Raw genomic sequence first — 17,479 nt, forward strand, 5'->3', positions numbered from 1 at the left:
AATTATAGCTTGTGGCTATTTGTAATTTAAGAAGTTTATGATTGGGTGTAAGAGGTGTTTGTATTCCTTTTTTGTTTGGCTTTATTTATTTATTTATTTATTTATTTTGAGACAGGGTTTCTCTGTGTAGCCCTGGCTATCCTAGAACTAGCTCTGTAGAACAGGCTGGCCCTGAACTCAGAGATCCTCCTGCCTCTTCCTTCCTGTGCTAGGATTAAAGGTGTGTGTCACCACTGCCTGGGTGAGGTGTTTGTATTCTTGTCCAATCAATAGTGTCACATGATAAGGTAGAAACTAGTAAAACAGTTTGCTTTTTTCTTTTTGGCCATTATTTGTAGTTCAAACCAAGATGCCAGCATCCTTAGGTCGTTTAAATAGTGTAAAAAGTGTGAGAAATCAGTATTATTCAATTATTAAACAGATAACTTAGGCACTGACGGTTGAACTGTCTGAGTACCACAGTCTGTGGTGTAGCCTGTATTCCTGGAGGTGAATGAGGTACAGCTGGCATTTGGTTTTATTAGGTGTGTCCTATTTTCATTTCTGTTTCTGTGACCAATACCTTGACTATAATAAGCCACTTAGTGAAGAGAAAGGTTTAGTTGGCTGGAAGTTTCAGTTACACTTCGTTATTGTGGAGAGAGCAATGCAGGAGCTTAAAAGTCCTAGCCACAGTTAAGCAGAGGGAGGAGTGTCCATGCTGCCTGCCTGCTTGTTGGCCTGTGACGCAGCTGGCTTTCTCCACTCCTGTACAGTCAGGCCTCTATAGCCTGGTGCTGCTGCTGCTCATAATGGGCTGGGTCTTCTTACGTCAGTTAGCAATCAAGGCAATCCCCTACAGATATGCCAATAGGCCCACCTGATCTAGACAGCTCCTTGGTTGAAACTCTTTCCACGTGGCTCTAGATTGTGGTTAAGTTGACAGGTTTTAACTGTTTCTATAACTAGCTCAGGGGTAAGACTAAATTATTAGTTCATCACCTTGTTGTTTAAAATAAATCAATCGAGCCTAGTGGCTGTGAGAAGACGTCAGTAGAGGGGAGCACTTGTTGTTCTTGCAAAAGATGGGTTTGATTCCCGGCACCCACATAACAATTGTCTGTGACTCCGTTTCCAAGGGATTGAATCCCTCTTCCACAAGTGGTATACAGACATACTTGTAGGCAAAGCACTAATTTTTTTTTTTTTTTTTTTTTGTTTTTTTTTGTTTTTTTTTGTTTTTCGAGACAAGGTTTCTCTGTGTAGCCCTGGCTGTCCTGGAACTCACTTTGTAGAACAGGCTGGCCTTGAACTCAGAAATCCGCCTGCCTCTGCCTCCCGAGTGCTGGGATTAAAGGTGTGTGTCACCACGCCTGACTCAAAGCACTCATATACATAAAATAAAATTAAGTAATTATTCTCTTGCATTGTATAGGCCTTTTATATTCTATTATGAAAACATCCAGTGAGTATTTGTAGCTAAAATTCTGAATCTTTTACTGTGTAAGAATCTCAGTCCATCATTTCTCTTTCTGGTGAAGTTGTATATTCAGAAAAAGTAACCAGTGAGTGCATTTTTCCTTAAACTAGGTTTAATTTTGATCAAACTCTTGGAGTAGGATATACGTTAGGCAATGTCTTAATAATCCTTTTTATTCCTAATTGGCCTCTGGGTGCTTTTGTCTTTTCTGTACTTCAGTGTCAGATTGTGAGCAATTCAACTTACTGTAATCTTTTATATCTAAATGAGGTTTATGTTTAAATAATGTTAATTCTTTTGGTTTTTTTTCGAGACAGGGTTTCTCTGTAGCCCTGGTTGTCCTAGAACTCACTCGGTAGACAAGGCTGGCCTCGAACTCAGAAGTCCGCCTGCCTCTGCCTCCCGAGTTCTGGGATTAAAGGCTACCCCTCCCAGCAATGATGTTAATTCTTTACTAATTGGTAATACCTTAAAAAATGTGTTTATCTTTCACATTGAGGAGTTGTAAGGGGTGGCGTTATTTACTATAGCACCAGTGTAATGATTTTCACTATTTCAGGCAGGAGAAGATAGCTAAGGGATAAAATGAGAAATCAGGTTTTGGGTCTCAGTTTAGCATGTTCCTTTATGTGGTCAGAAAGCTGAACTCTGAGTTCCAGCATATTACACAGTGGTTCTTAAATGGGCTTGATTGGGGGTAAGCAGCTGTTGACTCATGTTTCTCCTTAGCCACTTGTTCCTTGCTGTCTTAATCTGAGACAAATTGTAATGGGAGGCTGGAGTGACAGGTAGTAGATAAGGACATGCCTTTTCTCCAACTCCTTGAGAACAGTTAAATAAAGCCCATACCTAATTTCAGGAACACTCTTAGCTTTATCATATTTAAAAATAGGCTTAAGTTTAATTGTAGGGTTGATTGACATTTTAGATATTTATGCTTGTAGTCTTATATTTCTTACAAATCACAGTATTAAGTTGGGGGTAATTTTCACAGGATAGAAAGTCAGGGAAAGTTAAGGTGATGAAATCTGAGTGATGATTTCGTAAATCAAAAGAGAATAGGAAAAATGTAAACTAGTTCATGATTTTTTTCTTAATTTTAAGTCTTACCTAACCTTTAAAATTTAAAAGTTATATCCTTTGAAGTATGTTAAGAATGTAACTTAGAAAGCCACGGGGTCTTTATACATACACACACACACACACACATAGAGAGAGAGACAGGCAGACAAACACACTCTCTCTCTGGAGATGCCCGCATCATGTTGTGTGATTGTATATTGTCCTTTTCCTGTATTTATGGCTATCTAACCAATTATTTAGTAAACTCACTACCTTTGCTTATCTCTGGCTCATCTTGAAATGTCTTTGGAGTATTTTCTGTAACTGCATAGCCTAGGACCAGCCTTTATCTGAATGGAATGCAAGCTTCTAAAGCTTCTAGTGGCCATCATGTGCTATGGTAATTTGTTGCTGGCAATTTTATCAATACTTGATAAGACATTCCTTTGTAATCAACCTATCTTCTTTATTGACTGTTTCCTCTTGTTCATAGGTTATATTTTCATTTGGGTGCCTAACATGAGTGAGGCCCTAGGTTCAATCTATAGTATGCATGCATATATATATATATATATATATATATATGTGTGTGTGTGTGTGTGTGTGTGTGTGTGTATGTATGTATGTGTGTTAGACATTGTTAACTTAAGATTTGTTTGCGCTATCTGATTCTTTTTTTTTTAAATAGATTTATTTATTTTATGTATGTGAGTATGCTGTCCCTGTCTTCAGACACACCAGGAGAGGATATTGAATACCATTTCAGATGGTTATTAGCCATTATGTGGTTGCTGGGGATTGAACTCAGGACCTCTGGAAGAGCAGTCAGTGCTCTTAACCACTGAGCCATCTCTCCAGCCCTTCTGATTCTTTTCTAGTTTTAATTAAAATTAAGTAGTACATTGAAGGCAAGGTTTGGTTTTAAGAACTAATTCTTTACAAGAGCCATATAGGCTCTCCTTCTATGAACCCTTTAAGCATCTCTGTTGGATGCCTTGGGTTTGAACAATAGCTCCTTCACCATTTATCTCTGAACTTGTGGGGTTAGATGGGTGTCTTAGTTAGGGTTTTACTGCTGTGAACAGACACCATGACCAAGGTAAGTCTTATAAAAAACATTTAATTGGGGCTGGCTTACAGGTTCAAAGGTTTAGTCCATTATCATCAAGGTGGGAGCATGGCAGTACCCAGGCAGGCATGGCTCAGGAGGAGCTGAGAGTTCTATGTCTTCATCCAAAGGCTGCTAGTGGAAGACTGGCTTCCAGGCAACTAGGATGAGAATCTTATACACACACCCACAGTGACACACCCATTCCAACCAGGTCACACCTATTCCAACAAGGCCACACTTTCAGATGGTGCCACTCCCCGGCCCAAGGATATGCAAACCATCACAATGGGGTACAGTCACAATTAGTACCAAAGGAGGGAAACTGATGTGGCTGTTCTAGAGTCAGTACTCCTTGTTGTCTTCCTTAAACAGTCTATCTCCCTTTTGTGCTTCCTCAACTGCTCAGTTAGTTTTTGTGCTCTTCTTGTGCTGTGATTGCCTACAAAATGCTTTCAGATGGAAGAGTGAGTCCACAATAAACTTGGTCCAATAAAAATGAGAATATGTTCATTTGTTTTCTTTCCTTTAAGGATGTTAGTGTTCAAAAAGGTGTTTTCCCCCAGTGTTTCTGAGTAATATGGTCGAAGGAAAGTTCTCCCCAGTTAGATGTTGACCTCAAATGCAAATGAGCTATATTTCATTATATCTCTCTGAATATAAATTTAACTTGCTTTACCCTTTAACATGTTAAAGCATTGATTTACACGTTTTAGTTATTGGTACCATAACAGTACTATTCGTGGTTGGATATAGCTATCATTTCATGCAAGTTTGTATACATAAAAGATACTTGCCTCCAGGCATGAATAATAGGTTTTGGTAGAATGAAAGAAAATCTCTCTGAGATAATTTTGAAATACTTGTTTCATATATGAGCTAGTTGTTGGAATAATGGACAGATGATCTGAGATGTTGAAAAATTAGACATGTCCAGTAAGATTCTCACAGTTAAGACAGTTATAGGATGCATAGCTAAATTTAAAGCTGGTGTAAGATCTTAGTGACAGTTTGGCTTCTATTATGGATTCTTTGTAATAAATTTGCCATCACTAAAGTACTGGATATTATTGTGTGAAAAAAAACGTAGCGAACAATGACAAAGTTTACTTCAGGAGCCTGTGAAATGAATGGCACAGTAGATAAAAACAGTTGCTGCCCAAGCCTGATAATCTGATCTCTGTTCTGGAACCTCAGCAGCAGGAGAGAGCCAGTCTCGGAAGTCCTCCAGCCTCCACATGTGTGGCACAGCAACCATACTTAGATAGATAAAATGAATTTTAGCTGGGTGTATATCTTTTAATCCCAGCACTAGGAAGATAGGGGCAGACATTTCTGAAGGTTCCATATTGAGTCCCAGGCCAGCGTGAGCTACATAAAGACCCTGTCATTTCCCCTCTCCTGCCTCCCCCTCAAAAAAAGAACGAAAAGTTCATTCAGAGTAGGGAATAGTTCAGTGGATAAAGTGCTTGCTGCATAAGCATAAGGACCTGAGACTGAGTCTCACTATGAAGCCTTGGTTGGTGTAGAACTGTGTAGAAGACCAGGATGGCCTCAAACTCACAGAGATNCACTGGCATCTGCTTTCCAAGTGCTGGGATTAAAGTATGCATCACCATACCCAGCCTCCAAAATTTTTTTAATTCTGAGCTTCTTAAACTTTGTACATTTCCTTAGTATCTTGAGTCTTATGGCTTCCTTTCCCCTGGACCCCAGGCAGAATACGTTTCAATTTGGAGAAAAGAACAGTACAACTGCTACCTCTCTTACTGTGTTGTAGAAAGGATTGAACAACTTACTATATAACATAGTTTAATAAATACTGTTTGGTCTATTTTATATATTAGCTTTTACTGACATCATTTAGAAGCATCATTGAAACTACATTTCTAAATTTATCACTCGAAGATTTAGTTTTCTTTGGGATAGGACAAAAAGAGGGCTGTTACCTCCCTCCCTCTTCCCCTCCTCAGGCTGGGGATGGAGTCCAGGGCTGTTCAATAATCAGCAGTTGTCTTACTGTGTGTCAAGAAAAGAACACTTAGGGTAGCCAGGCTAGTGTTTCTGAGCATAGGAACATTGGGTAGAACTTTCTTGAGCCCTCTAATAATAAGGTTCCACCATAAATTCTATGGGACGGATAAAATATTTGAATGATAAGTGTACTCATTGCACATATTTCAACATTCCTTGCTCCTTGGATCAGCTTGAGCATGATACTTTTATAAACAGTCCTGTAATACTGTTAACCTTCTGTTAAGAAGGGTAGAATTCTTAATTCTTAGCTATATATTAAATTTGGTTTGATTGATTTTGTTACGAGCCCTTTCCAATGTGTAACATTCTGCCTTAACAAACATTATATCAGTGACTTCTCTCTTTTTCTTTTGTAGTCCCATCTGCTTTGATATGATCGAGGAGGCATACATGACAAAATGTGGCCACAGCTTTTGGTAAGACCATCTTCATTCAGTATAACTGCAACCAACCAGAAAGTTACGCTCTATAAACTAATTTTATATTGTTTCTTCGACTGATAAGTCTTTATAGTTCATGATACAAAATGTTTTTGGCACATAACTTCTGTGAAATACTCTAGTGTACCATAGGCTGTTAAGATACATTTTAAAATCTTGTGTTTATTGTTAGCAGAAACTTTGGTGTTTTAGAAAATCAAGGTGGGTAATCAGTCTGTCACTAAGCATGAGATACCAGTTGGGAATAAGGTGGGAGGACCCAGAAAACAGGGAAAGAATGAAAAAGGCCTGCACTGTCTTTGTTAGCACTTCACTGAGAAGCATTGGATTATATTTGTTATATTGATGTACTTAAAAATTCAAATTATAAATTAATATAGAATTCACAGTCTTACCATCTTGATGTATGTAGTTACGTTGTGCTATGTTTATGTGTTGGACAGTGTCCAGGACTTGTTCTTTTGGCAAAACTGAAACTATACCTGTAAAAACAATGCTTTGCTTTCCATTTCTGCAGTCCCTGAAAGCCCCTAGTCTCCTTTCTATTTGTATGGATTTGTCAGTTCTAGATAACCTCATATCTATGTACTTAGAGCATATGTGTCTTCCTGTGAGGGACTTATTTCACATAATGCCCTTTGCATTCTTGTGTGTTCTTTTATGACACAATTATCTTTTTAAGTCTGATTAGTATTCTGCTATAATCACAGGTGATATTTTGTTTATCCTTTCAGCCATTTATGAAGGTTAGGTTGATTCAGTCTCCTGGCTCCAAAGAATAATGCAGCCATGAATGTGTGTATTAATTACTTTCCTGTTGGCTGTGATAAAACACCATGACCAGAAACAGTTTTAGAAAGAAAAGCCTTGAGTTTCCCAGTCCAGAGATATGGAAGTACATTGTGGCGGTGAGGCATGGCAGCAAGCAGCAGGTATGGTGGGAAGACCAGAAACCTGGGAGCATACGTCTTCAAATGCAGATTCAAAGCAGAGAGAGCAAACAGCAAGTGGACAAAGACTGTAAACACACACACAAAAAACCGCTCCTTGATTAATAAAACTCTTCTGTCAAGGATGGACCTCTCAAAAGTTTCACAGCCTCCCCAAATAGTGCCAGAAATATGAGCCTGTGTGGTGAGTTCTCATTCACACCACAGCATTCATATAGAAGTACTTCTGTGGAACTCTGCTTTCAGTTCTTCTTGGTATTTATCTTTCTTTTGTTGTCATTTTACATTTGCTGATTTACTTCAAAGGATACCTTAAAGGCCAGAAGTAAAGAACCAGGTGTAGATGTACAACAGGATAAGATACATAGGAAGGACGTGAGCTGCCGACTTCTCCAGGCAAGCATGCCACTCTTCTAGTACCTCCACAGGTTCAGCAACATGCACATCTCTGCTCCAGACATCACTCTGGGTTCTAATAGGGGCTTCATTAAGTTGGAGGGACTGATTAAATCAGTGGCATTGGCCATTAACTCACCCTTCAGTTCTTCTCATCTCCCCTTGATGAAGGTGGATTGGCAGTTACCTGAGTAGGTAGTGTCCTGAGCAACTTAGGAGCTCAGGCTCAGACACCTCATTTTCCTTGCCTATCACGGGAAGGGCAGTCTACTTGGAACTAGTCATCATCATGAATTATCTATCTAGTTTAGTGGCATATCAGATTAGTCTTAGTATTTCTTTAGTCCATATTGGAAGTTGTGCCTGTCGTTTTATGTTTAAAATGGTAGCCATGACATTTGATAGGCGAATATTCTTCAGTTACCAGTAGGTGCAGCACATGATCTGGAATATGATTCGGGGTTAGTTAGGTTTGGACTAAACCAACACACTTAATTTGTATTATATATGTTCTCCACTAAAATAAAGTTATGGCATTTTGTATTCTTGGCTTAAAAAAGCAACTTGTATTGTGTAGAGCCATGTGCTGTGTAATGTCAGGGTCTCAGTCATTTTTTTTCTCTGTTGTTAGATATTTTCACTGTTGGGATAATTACAACTTTTCAGAATTCTTTTACCATTTTTTTCCCTTTGAAATCTTATTTATCCTTACACAATTCATGCATCTCTAATATCCTTTAGTCATAATACCCTCCCCATTGTCCACTCTTAACTCCTTTGCTTCCACCATATCTCTTCTACCAAAAAGTCTCCCTCCTACTCTCATGATTTGTTTTCCTCTTTTTGTTATTTTGGTTATTTGGAAATTTCATACTTGTATATATTATGATTACACTCCCGTTTTATCTCCCTTCTGTCCCTACCAGCCCTCTGCATTTCTTCTAGTCTTCTCCCCAGGCTCATGTCTTTGTCTGGTTTTGTTAGTTTGTTTTGTGGCCCCACTGCATATAATAAGGGATGACTCCATGAACACAGGCAGGTAGTTATTTACTTGAATAAGGGCTGCTTACCAGAGGCTGCAACACAGGAATATGATCTGTGCCTTCCACCCTGGCAACCAGTAATTGCCTACAGAACCTGGAAAAAAGTTAAGAACTTCCCCCATTTGTGATGGTTTATTAATGGGCTTATTAATGGTTTATTAATTTTGAAGGTTTGTGTAGGTAGCCACTCCTGCTGTACAAAAGTTAGGTTATCTCTTAAAACAGCATTTCACAGTACTCTTTCCCATTGCTGTTCTCTCTTCTTCCTTGTTCCCTAAGTTTGGGAGGAAGGTATTAAAGATGTTCTTTTGTGACTGACTGTTCAAAAATTTACTTTTTTTTTTTAGTGCTTCAACCAGTTAAAAACTTTTTGTTAACATCTAAAATATTCTCCTTTTATCTGTCAACCCCTCTACATCTTTGTATCCACCTGGGTTCCTCCTCCTTAACTGGTTTTAGTTGATGTTTTGGTAACTGCCAAACTCTTGTCATGTTTATTTCCTGATAATAATCATTCATCTCCTTTTTCTCCTAAGACTTTTTCACATTGAATTCTTCATCTATTGTATTTGTATATCTCATCATGGGCCTCTAGTAAAAATGAAAATGAAAATGCTTAATATTATTTTTTATATTGGTATTTCCGAAATGTAGGAAGTGTTTAGTCAGATTTGGAGCATATCTTGTGGTAATATGGTAGTCAGAGTCTTGCTGTTGCAGGAGTGATGACAGTCTTTCTGCAGCATGGTTCACAGCATTGTTTAGTAGCTACTAGAGTCTGGGATTCAGTATGGACAGACAGTTACTCCAACTTTAGGCCCCTGTGCTTTGCTTGTCTTGAAAGCAGCAGGTGTGAGGGGAGGGGAGGAGAGAAGTAGAGCAGTGACGCCTGATGGAGGGCAGGGAGCTAAGAACCTGCACCAGTTTATAAAGGTGACGTAACGCATGATGATCTGGAAGGAGGAAGGATAGATATGGGTTGTTTTAAATGCTTTCTATAAGCACCTTTCTAATTCCTTAGAAATTACTTTTTATCTGATTGTCAGAGTAATATATATACTTATCACAGAAACAAGTTAAAAAATCTACAAAGAAATGTCTCATTTATAGACAGAAATAATGTTAACACTATAAATGTGTTTTTAGCTTATTTAAATATACATATATATTAAGACAATGATTTTTTTCTCATGCCAATTTGATATTTGTCTGATAAAGTTGAAAACAATAGTTAAGAGAGTGTGTGTGTGTGTGTGTGTATTATTTAGTCAAGGTAACATACAGTTATAAAAGGTCTATTGAAAAGAAGCTGGCTTTATAAATCTGTCATACTGAGTTTTGATCTCTAGAAGGCATGTAAAGGTAGAAGGAAAGAACCCACTTCACAAAGCCGTCCTTTGACCCGTGGCATATGCCTACTGCTATCACACACATATAGTCCTGTTGAAGGAAGCAATTGTGAAAACGCAGTACACCACAGAAATATAAGAACAACATTCCCTGAAATGTATATGAAATATTATATATGTAAACAATATATTCATAATAATTTCCACAGATATAATATATGACATATACACAAGTAAAATTTTATTGCTAGTATACCATTGCATTGAAATGATAATTGCAGATTTGGTCAATTTGTATGTGTAATTTAGATTGCTTCTCTTATAGATTGCTACTATATGATGGTTAGCTAACTCTGCATTGGATAGCATGTGTAATTCCCAATGATATATCTTTATAAGTAAAAGTTGCTATGTTAAAGGGAATATAAGAACTTAAGGTTTTTCCTGAATTTACCTTTTATAAAAGTTGTATTGGTTGCATTTCTTTCAGCTATGTAAGATTATGTCTTTTGGAATTTTAACACTATTTTGTTTTTCTATTCTTAGTAAACATTAGCACATAATGTTGAATCACTTTTTTGTTACTGCTGAAGATGGTCTTCTCATGCTTGACTAGATGTTTGTCTTTGCTTGTGTATCTAAATAGAATAGTGTCTTTTAGCTTGTTGGAACACTATGTGATCTAAGGATATCAGTACTCTAAGAATATGAGACGTTTGCTTAACTAGACCATAGGCATTTGCTTTCCTTGTGTATAATATAAATTACATAACCTAAAACTTAGTCATTCACATTTCACATTTCATATTACATGTACAACTTTATAAATGGTTCAGTCAAGAAATGCTTTATGTATTTTGTTTTACAAAGATAAAAGTGGAAATGAATGTTATATCAGTTGTGTTGAAAGTGAGAGCACAATAGACAGTATTTTGTGACAGGTATGTTAATTTGTCATTTTAATTAAGTTTTTGTTTTCTTCCCCCCATGTTAATAGCTACAAGTGTATTCATCAGAGTTTGGAGGACAATAATAGATGTCCCAAGTGTAATTATGTTGTGGACAATATTGACCATCTCTATCCTAATTTCTTGGGTGAGTTTTTGAAATTATTTTTACTATATTCTTTCCACAAAAAAAATATCCAAACAATAGCTTATTCAGAAATCCCAACTCAGAAATAAGCAAGTTTTTCTGTTACTCACCAGGGTGCTTTCATCTTCTTGGGCTATGTATGGCATAGACTCTGTACATGGTTAGTACCATTTCTTGTTATATTTCAGTTCCATAAAAGAAAATCCAACATGCCCTTAGAATTTTGGACATAAAATTTGTTTGGACAGAATGTAGGTTTCAAGGAGTTGTCAGAGGTTTAGGACAAGTTTATGTCTCCACATGTAGTATTGCGTGTTTCTCTGCTTCTACTGCCAATGTAACAGTGAGAAGTAACAAAGGGAATGTTTGATGGGGAGGGAGAACATGTTCTTGGTCAGTATTTTCTGATAGAAGGGGAAGATCAAGTATAGAGATCCCTGGATGAGGCGGATATAGAGTGTATGAGCTGGAAAGGCTCCCGACAGGAAGAGGAGGATATGAACACAGATTTTGATATGGACATGTGAGTATAGCTTTAAGTATAAATGGTAGAAACTTGGAACTAATGTAGTCATGTGCTAGTTGTAGTTTTAACAATTGATGTTTTAACTTGGATGTGGTGGCATGTGCTCATAACCAGCACTGGGAGGCTAATGCAAAAGATGCAGTGCATGGCCCAGGCAGACCCTGTCTCAAAATAAGTTAGTAGTTCTATATACTGAATGTCTTATCATAAAATTACAGACCCAACTTGAGTACAGATTAAGGAGTAATGAGTCTGAAAGCACAGCAGAAATACTAAGACTAATCTGATATGCCACTAAACTAGATAGATAATTCATGATGATGACTAGTTCCAAGTAGACTGCCCTTCCCGTGATAGGCAAGGAAAATGAGGTGTCTGAGCCTGAGCTCCTAAGTTGCTCAGGACACTACCTACTCAGGTAACTGCCAATCCACCTTCATCAAGGGGAGATGAGAAGAACTGAAGGGTGAGTTAATGGCCAATGCCACTGATTTAATCAGTCCCTCCAACTTAATGAAGCCCCTATTAGAACCCAGAGTGATGTCTGGAGCAGAGATGTGCATGTTGCTGAACCTGTGGAGGTACTAGAAGAGTGGCATGCTTGCCTGGAGAAGTCGGCAGCTCACGTCCTTCCTATGTATCTTATCCTGTTGTACATCTACACCTGGTTCTTTACTTCTGGCCTTTAAGGTATCCTTTGAAGTAAATCAGCAAATGTAAAACGACAACAAAAGAATATGAAAAAGGGAACTCAAAATACACAGATTATATACTCATTAAAGTGGCTGCTAGAGAGGATTGTAAAGATGTATGTATAGTGTTTGTAGTAGAAAACAGTATGGTGTCTTCTGAAAAAAAAAAAATAAGAGTTTTCGTGGTCTAGTAATTTCATGGAAGTAGACAGACACCAAGAAGAATTCTGCGGAAGTTTTTGTGTATGCACGTTCATAGTATCATTCACAGGAGGCAGGAGGTCAGCTGTGGAAGGCTAAGTGGATAGAATACAATGTAGAAAATTATTCAGACTTGAAAAGGGAGGAAATTCTGACAAAACCTAAACTCCCTCAGTATACTCAGAGTTCCTTTTCTCTCTCCCTGGTCTTCTAAGACTACCCCATTTTCAGGACCTAGTCTTTAGATTTTCCCCACTTTCCACTTGTATGTGTTTCTGTGTCTGCAAAATATGTACTTCAAGTTTTCTTACGTTTATTGTGAATCAGCCTCTTATTTGCAAATTTTAGTATCTGTATTTAGATCTGGCATGGTGGTGAACACCTGTAATCGGCCAGCACTTCAGATGATGATATAGGGGGGTTTAAATTCAGTTTAAGCCTGGGCTGCACAGGGAGGCTCTACAATGTTTTCCTCTCCCTTCCTCTGTCTTTCCACTCTTTGACACTCTCTGCCATCCCTCCCTTCCTTCCTCCCTGCCTCATTCTCTCATTCTCTCTCCTTACCCCTCACCTCTCTTCCCATTTGTCTGTCTCTTTCTGTCCCACAAACATATTTAGCCAGTCAGACCTCCTGTTAGGCACTGTTATATGCTTGTTTTGTTTTGTTTTTCGAGACAGGGTTTCTCTGTGTAGCCCTGGCTGTCCTGGAACTCACTTTATAGAACAGCCTGGCCTCGACTCAGAAATCTGCCTGCCTCTGCCTCCCCAGTGCTGGGATTAAAGGCATGCGCCACCACACCCAGCTGTTATATGCTTTATGGACATACATTTATTTAATGGTAGTCTTATACTAGTATTATTATGCTTATTCTTCAGATGGCAACACTGAACCACAAACAGGTTGTGTAAAGGGTAAATAAAGGTTTTACCTTCTTTTTAAAACCTTACTTTACCTTTTTTTTCCAGTATTTTTCTGAGAATTTATTGCTTACCCAGATTAGACATATGAAAATCTGAATATGATAGTCTTAAAAGTCTCATGCTAAGTGGTTAATATATGTAGCTTGTTATTAGTAGAAACTTCTGCTTTATTCTCATTTTAAAGTGTAAAATCAAGTCTTTGAACTTGTAATCCTACCATGCCAGCTTTTCAAATGTTGGCCTGTAAACCTGTATGTACCACTATACCTGGCTTTTTTCCCCCTTTGGAGTATAATCTTTCTATCATTGTAGGCTATAGTACTTCATTAACTTTTTTTCATTTTAACCTTCATTTTCTATTACTATTTTACAATTTGCAACATTTAAAATTTTATGTAATAGTGTTGGAAAGAATCAGTCAAATACAATGGCCTGTGAGACTTCAAATATGCAATATTGTAACTATTTAAGTCACAGTTCTTATTCACTTGTTAATAACTTAATGTAACAGAAACATTAAACTCTGTCTTACTCTTTTAAAAAGATTGGTTTGGGCTGGGGAGATGGCTCAGTGGGTAAGAGCTCTGACTGCTCCTCCAAAGGTCCTGAGTTCAATTCCCAGCAACCACATGGTGGCTCACAACCACCCATAATGAGATCTGACGCCCTCTTCTGGTGCGTCTGAAGACAGCTACAGTGTACTTATGTATAATAATAAATAAATCTTTTAAAAAAAATAAAAAGATTGGTTTATTTTTATTATATGTTTTATGTATTTATGTGTACTAACTGTGTGCCTGGTGCCAAGAAGGCTAGGTGTGAGTGCTAGGTGGGTGCTGGGGACTGAAGCTGGTCTTCTGTCAGTGAAACAAGTCTGCTAACCTCTTAGCTGCCCTGGTACCCCCACTGTGGTTTATTTTTACTTGTTCATTCTTGATGTATTATTTCAAATTCTCTGTCTTGTAGATTGTATTGATTTTGTTAAATGTTTTCTACTTTTTAGAATCAGACTGATGTGTTAATATTTCTACTCGTAACATTTAACCCTGTTAACCTTTACAAAACTCTCCTCTTATTTTGTGAGTTGGTTACTCACACGCACAATATACACTTTATCTGTATTCCTTTTCATTCATTCTGTTATTTAATAAAGAGAGTATAGCAAATTTCTATTCCACTCTTACTTGGCCTTCATATGGCTTGTGTATTTGTAAGTTTGTATCAGTGATAGTATTGGTTACTCCATTATATTACAGCTACTACATCATATATATTTCTCACGCTAATTTGAATTATTTGTGGTGTGGATCATTTCATTAATATTTGAAGCATCAAACCTAAGGTTTCTTTGGTATTGATCTTGATTTATTTTTAAAGTGGATGATAATTGGCATTTCATCTTGCATACCATCTCTGTCTTGTTCCATTTGTCACCCAAGGGAGTTCTGTATCCTAATAGAGATTTCTAGCACATTATATTAGCGTTTTGGTATTAGTTGACTGTAAGACAAACAACAATGCAAAACATCCCCAAATACAAGTAAAGTGTCTTAAGCATTATTTAAATTGTATTCATTTCAGGAGAATTTCTAGAGCTATTGATAATGTAAAATTCTTTCTCTTATGAGCATACACCTTCGTCGTTTGCATAGCTGCCCTAGAACTTCAAAATGGCTTTAAGAAAGTTCAGAAATCATCTTATTCTGGAGACAGGGAGATAATTTTTTACCTACATCTGAAAGACAACAGCACATCTCTTGTTGGCTAAGACTGTTTCAGGGCTGTACATGGCAGTTCTATAATCTGGAGAGGCAGGAGCATCAGGAGTCCAAGTCAGACTTGATACATGGTAAGACCTTGTTGTAAACGGAAACAGACCTCATAAATTACTGGCAGAGAACAGATTGGCTAGTTTGGCTTAGATTACTCACATCATGGTTGAGAAGAGATTTGGCATCTCTAAAAGTTATATGATGTCTGAGATTTGGAAAAATAATCATATTACTAAGAAGGATGAGATGGAGTTGTGTAATTATCAGCATCCTTCAAGGTATTTATAGAAAAGCTACAACAAAGCAAAAGTCTTCAAATCTTGTGTTTCAGAAGGCACTTAAATGCTTTCACATGGTGAAAAGTTATCTTTATTGAGTAACATATAAAAGATGGGTGTATATTATAAAGAATCTCCTGTAGTAATAGAAGTTGTAGTAGTAATGAGTATAAAAACTGATTCCTAATTCAAAATAGAACAGAAAGCTACTACTTTACATTTCTTTAAATTTGGGACTCTGTAAAGTTAAGATAAAAATTTACCTGAGCAGAACAATTAGAAGGTAAATAAATTTAACAAAAATACAAATTTTGTGTGCTTTATTTTCAGTGAATGAACTCATTCTCAAACAGAAGCAAAGATTTGAGGAAAAGAGGTTCAAGTTGGACCACTCAGTGAGTAGCACCGTACGTCTCAGCTCCTGTTACTGTTTCTGTTCTTGTTGGTTTTACAGTGCTGGAGAGGGAATCAAGGGCTTCATATAGAGTAGAGACGTACTCTATGAAATAAGCAATATTTTTTAGTCCTTTTAATTCCTATTTCTACTGAATTAATTTTAATGTTTTTATTTCAATAATAGATATTAATACTTAGTAAAGAATGGACTTTTGTAAAGGGAGCTTATTTAAGAGTATTTTACTCAGATAAATAAATAATAACTTTCTTAAGTGCATTGTCTGTAACAGTTTATCAGCCTAACCATCATTTACAGGGTCTGGTGGTGTCACAATAGATAGTTTACTTATATCTAACATTTGAAGGGTCATATGTAAAGGTATTGTGAATATACTACTCAAAGTTTCTTAATTAAAAGGATTAGCTCCAAACTATGGAGACAAGTGAGCTTAAATTAACATTTCACCAACTGCAAGACAGAAAATATTGGTGTTTTCATTTATAATACTTAGAAATGTCAACTTAATATTTGTCTTCTGTGTACCTTTTATACTTGTTAGCTAAATTTATTCAAAGTAGCAACAGTATTTAAATTGTACCTCCAGTAATTGTGGAGAAGCAAGTTAGAATATGAATGTTAATTTTACTTTTGGTGTATTAGAAAATATTTCTTAAAATTTTGTTTTAGAATCTAATGCTGTCTTGTTAAGTTACCATGTTTTTTGTTTTTGTTTGTTTTTTAATTTTAGAATGGGCATAGGTGGCAAATATTTCAAGATCTACTAGGAACTGATCAAGATAACCTTGATTTGGCCAATGTCAACCTCATGTTGGAATTATTAGTGCAGAAGAAGAAACAACTGGAAGCAGTAAGTAGTGCCAAAACGTAAAAGATACTTTGTTTTAAATGATGATCTAGTTATTATATAATGAAAAATACCTAGAAAGGTTTGGAAATAATAGGCCATTGTCAATAACTGATTATTAGATCAAGCACATATGAAAAGGTATTTCTCCAGCCCCTGTTTTGTAGGCCCTAAGGCAAATGAATACAGGATAATAGATTTTCAAATTTGACAAAACTGTGCACTGGGCTAACAGTGATATAACAAACTGTGAACTTTAAGTTATATATTGTAGAGCAGAGGCTCTGGGATTGGGAGTACCAGGTGTCAAGTTTAGTACAGGGCTTGGGAGAGGATTGATAGATGTTTACTAAGTAGGTGGAGGATTGGCAAGAGGGTAAAAGTCCATGCCATGCAAATCCTCTGTCCCTGGATCTCAGTAGAAGGAGACAACTGACACTAAAAACTTGTTCTCTGACCTCCACACTCTCATACACACTCACACACACTCACACACACTCTCTCTCTCACACATACACACACATACACAGAGAGAGAGAGAGATTTTAAGATAAAGAAGCAAGTAGAACCAATGTTACCTTCCTACTTAGCTGAAACTTCCTTCTCTGCCTCAGGAGAAAATTCAATTTCATTCCTCCCTCCTGTAGCACGAACTCATTTTTATTATTTAGGTTTTTGTCAAATATAATATAGTACCTTTTTTGTTTTGTTTTGATCTTTTTAAAAATTATACGATTTTCTACATATATACATATGTGTATAATATATTTTAATCATTTTTTACCCCAATATCCTCTTTACCTCTTTCCCCTCCCACCAAACCCCACCTTCCTAATAAATCCCCTCTTGCTTTAATGTGTGTGTGTGTGTGAGTGTATGTGTGTGTGT

At 37.0% G+C, this 17,479-nt stretch overlaps 1 protein-coding gene across 1 annotated transcript in view; it reads left to right on the forward strand.

Moving 5' to 3' along the window:
• The window catches only part of Cop1 (COP1 E3 ubiquitin ligase), a 121,364-nt gene that overhangs the window by 2,068 nt on the left and 101,817 nt on the right, over window positions 1–17,479 (forward strand). Inside the window, 4 exon segments of the mRNA XM_029479513.1 lie at window positions 6,023–6,082; window positions 10,842–10,939; window positions 15,660–15,736; window positions 16,475–16,625. Coding sequence (XP_029335373.1) covers window positions 6,023–6,082; window positions 10,842–10,939; window positions 15,660–15,736; window positions 16,475–16,625 — 386 coding nt within the window.

This window comes from Mus caroli, chromosome 1 (genome assembly GCF_900094665.2).
Source record: "Mus caroli chromosome 1, CAROLI_EIJ_v1.1, whole genome shotgun sequence".
Taxonomy (NCBI): Eukaryota; Metazoa; Chordata; class Mammalia; order Rodentia; family Muridae; genus Mus; species Mus caroli.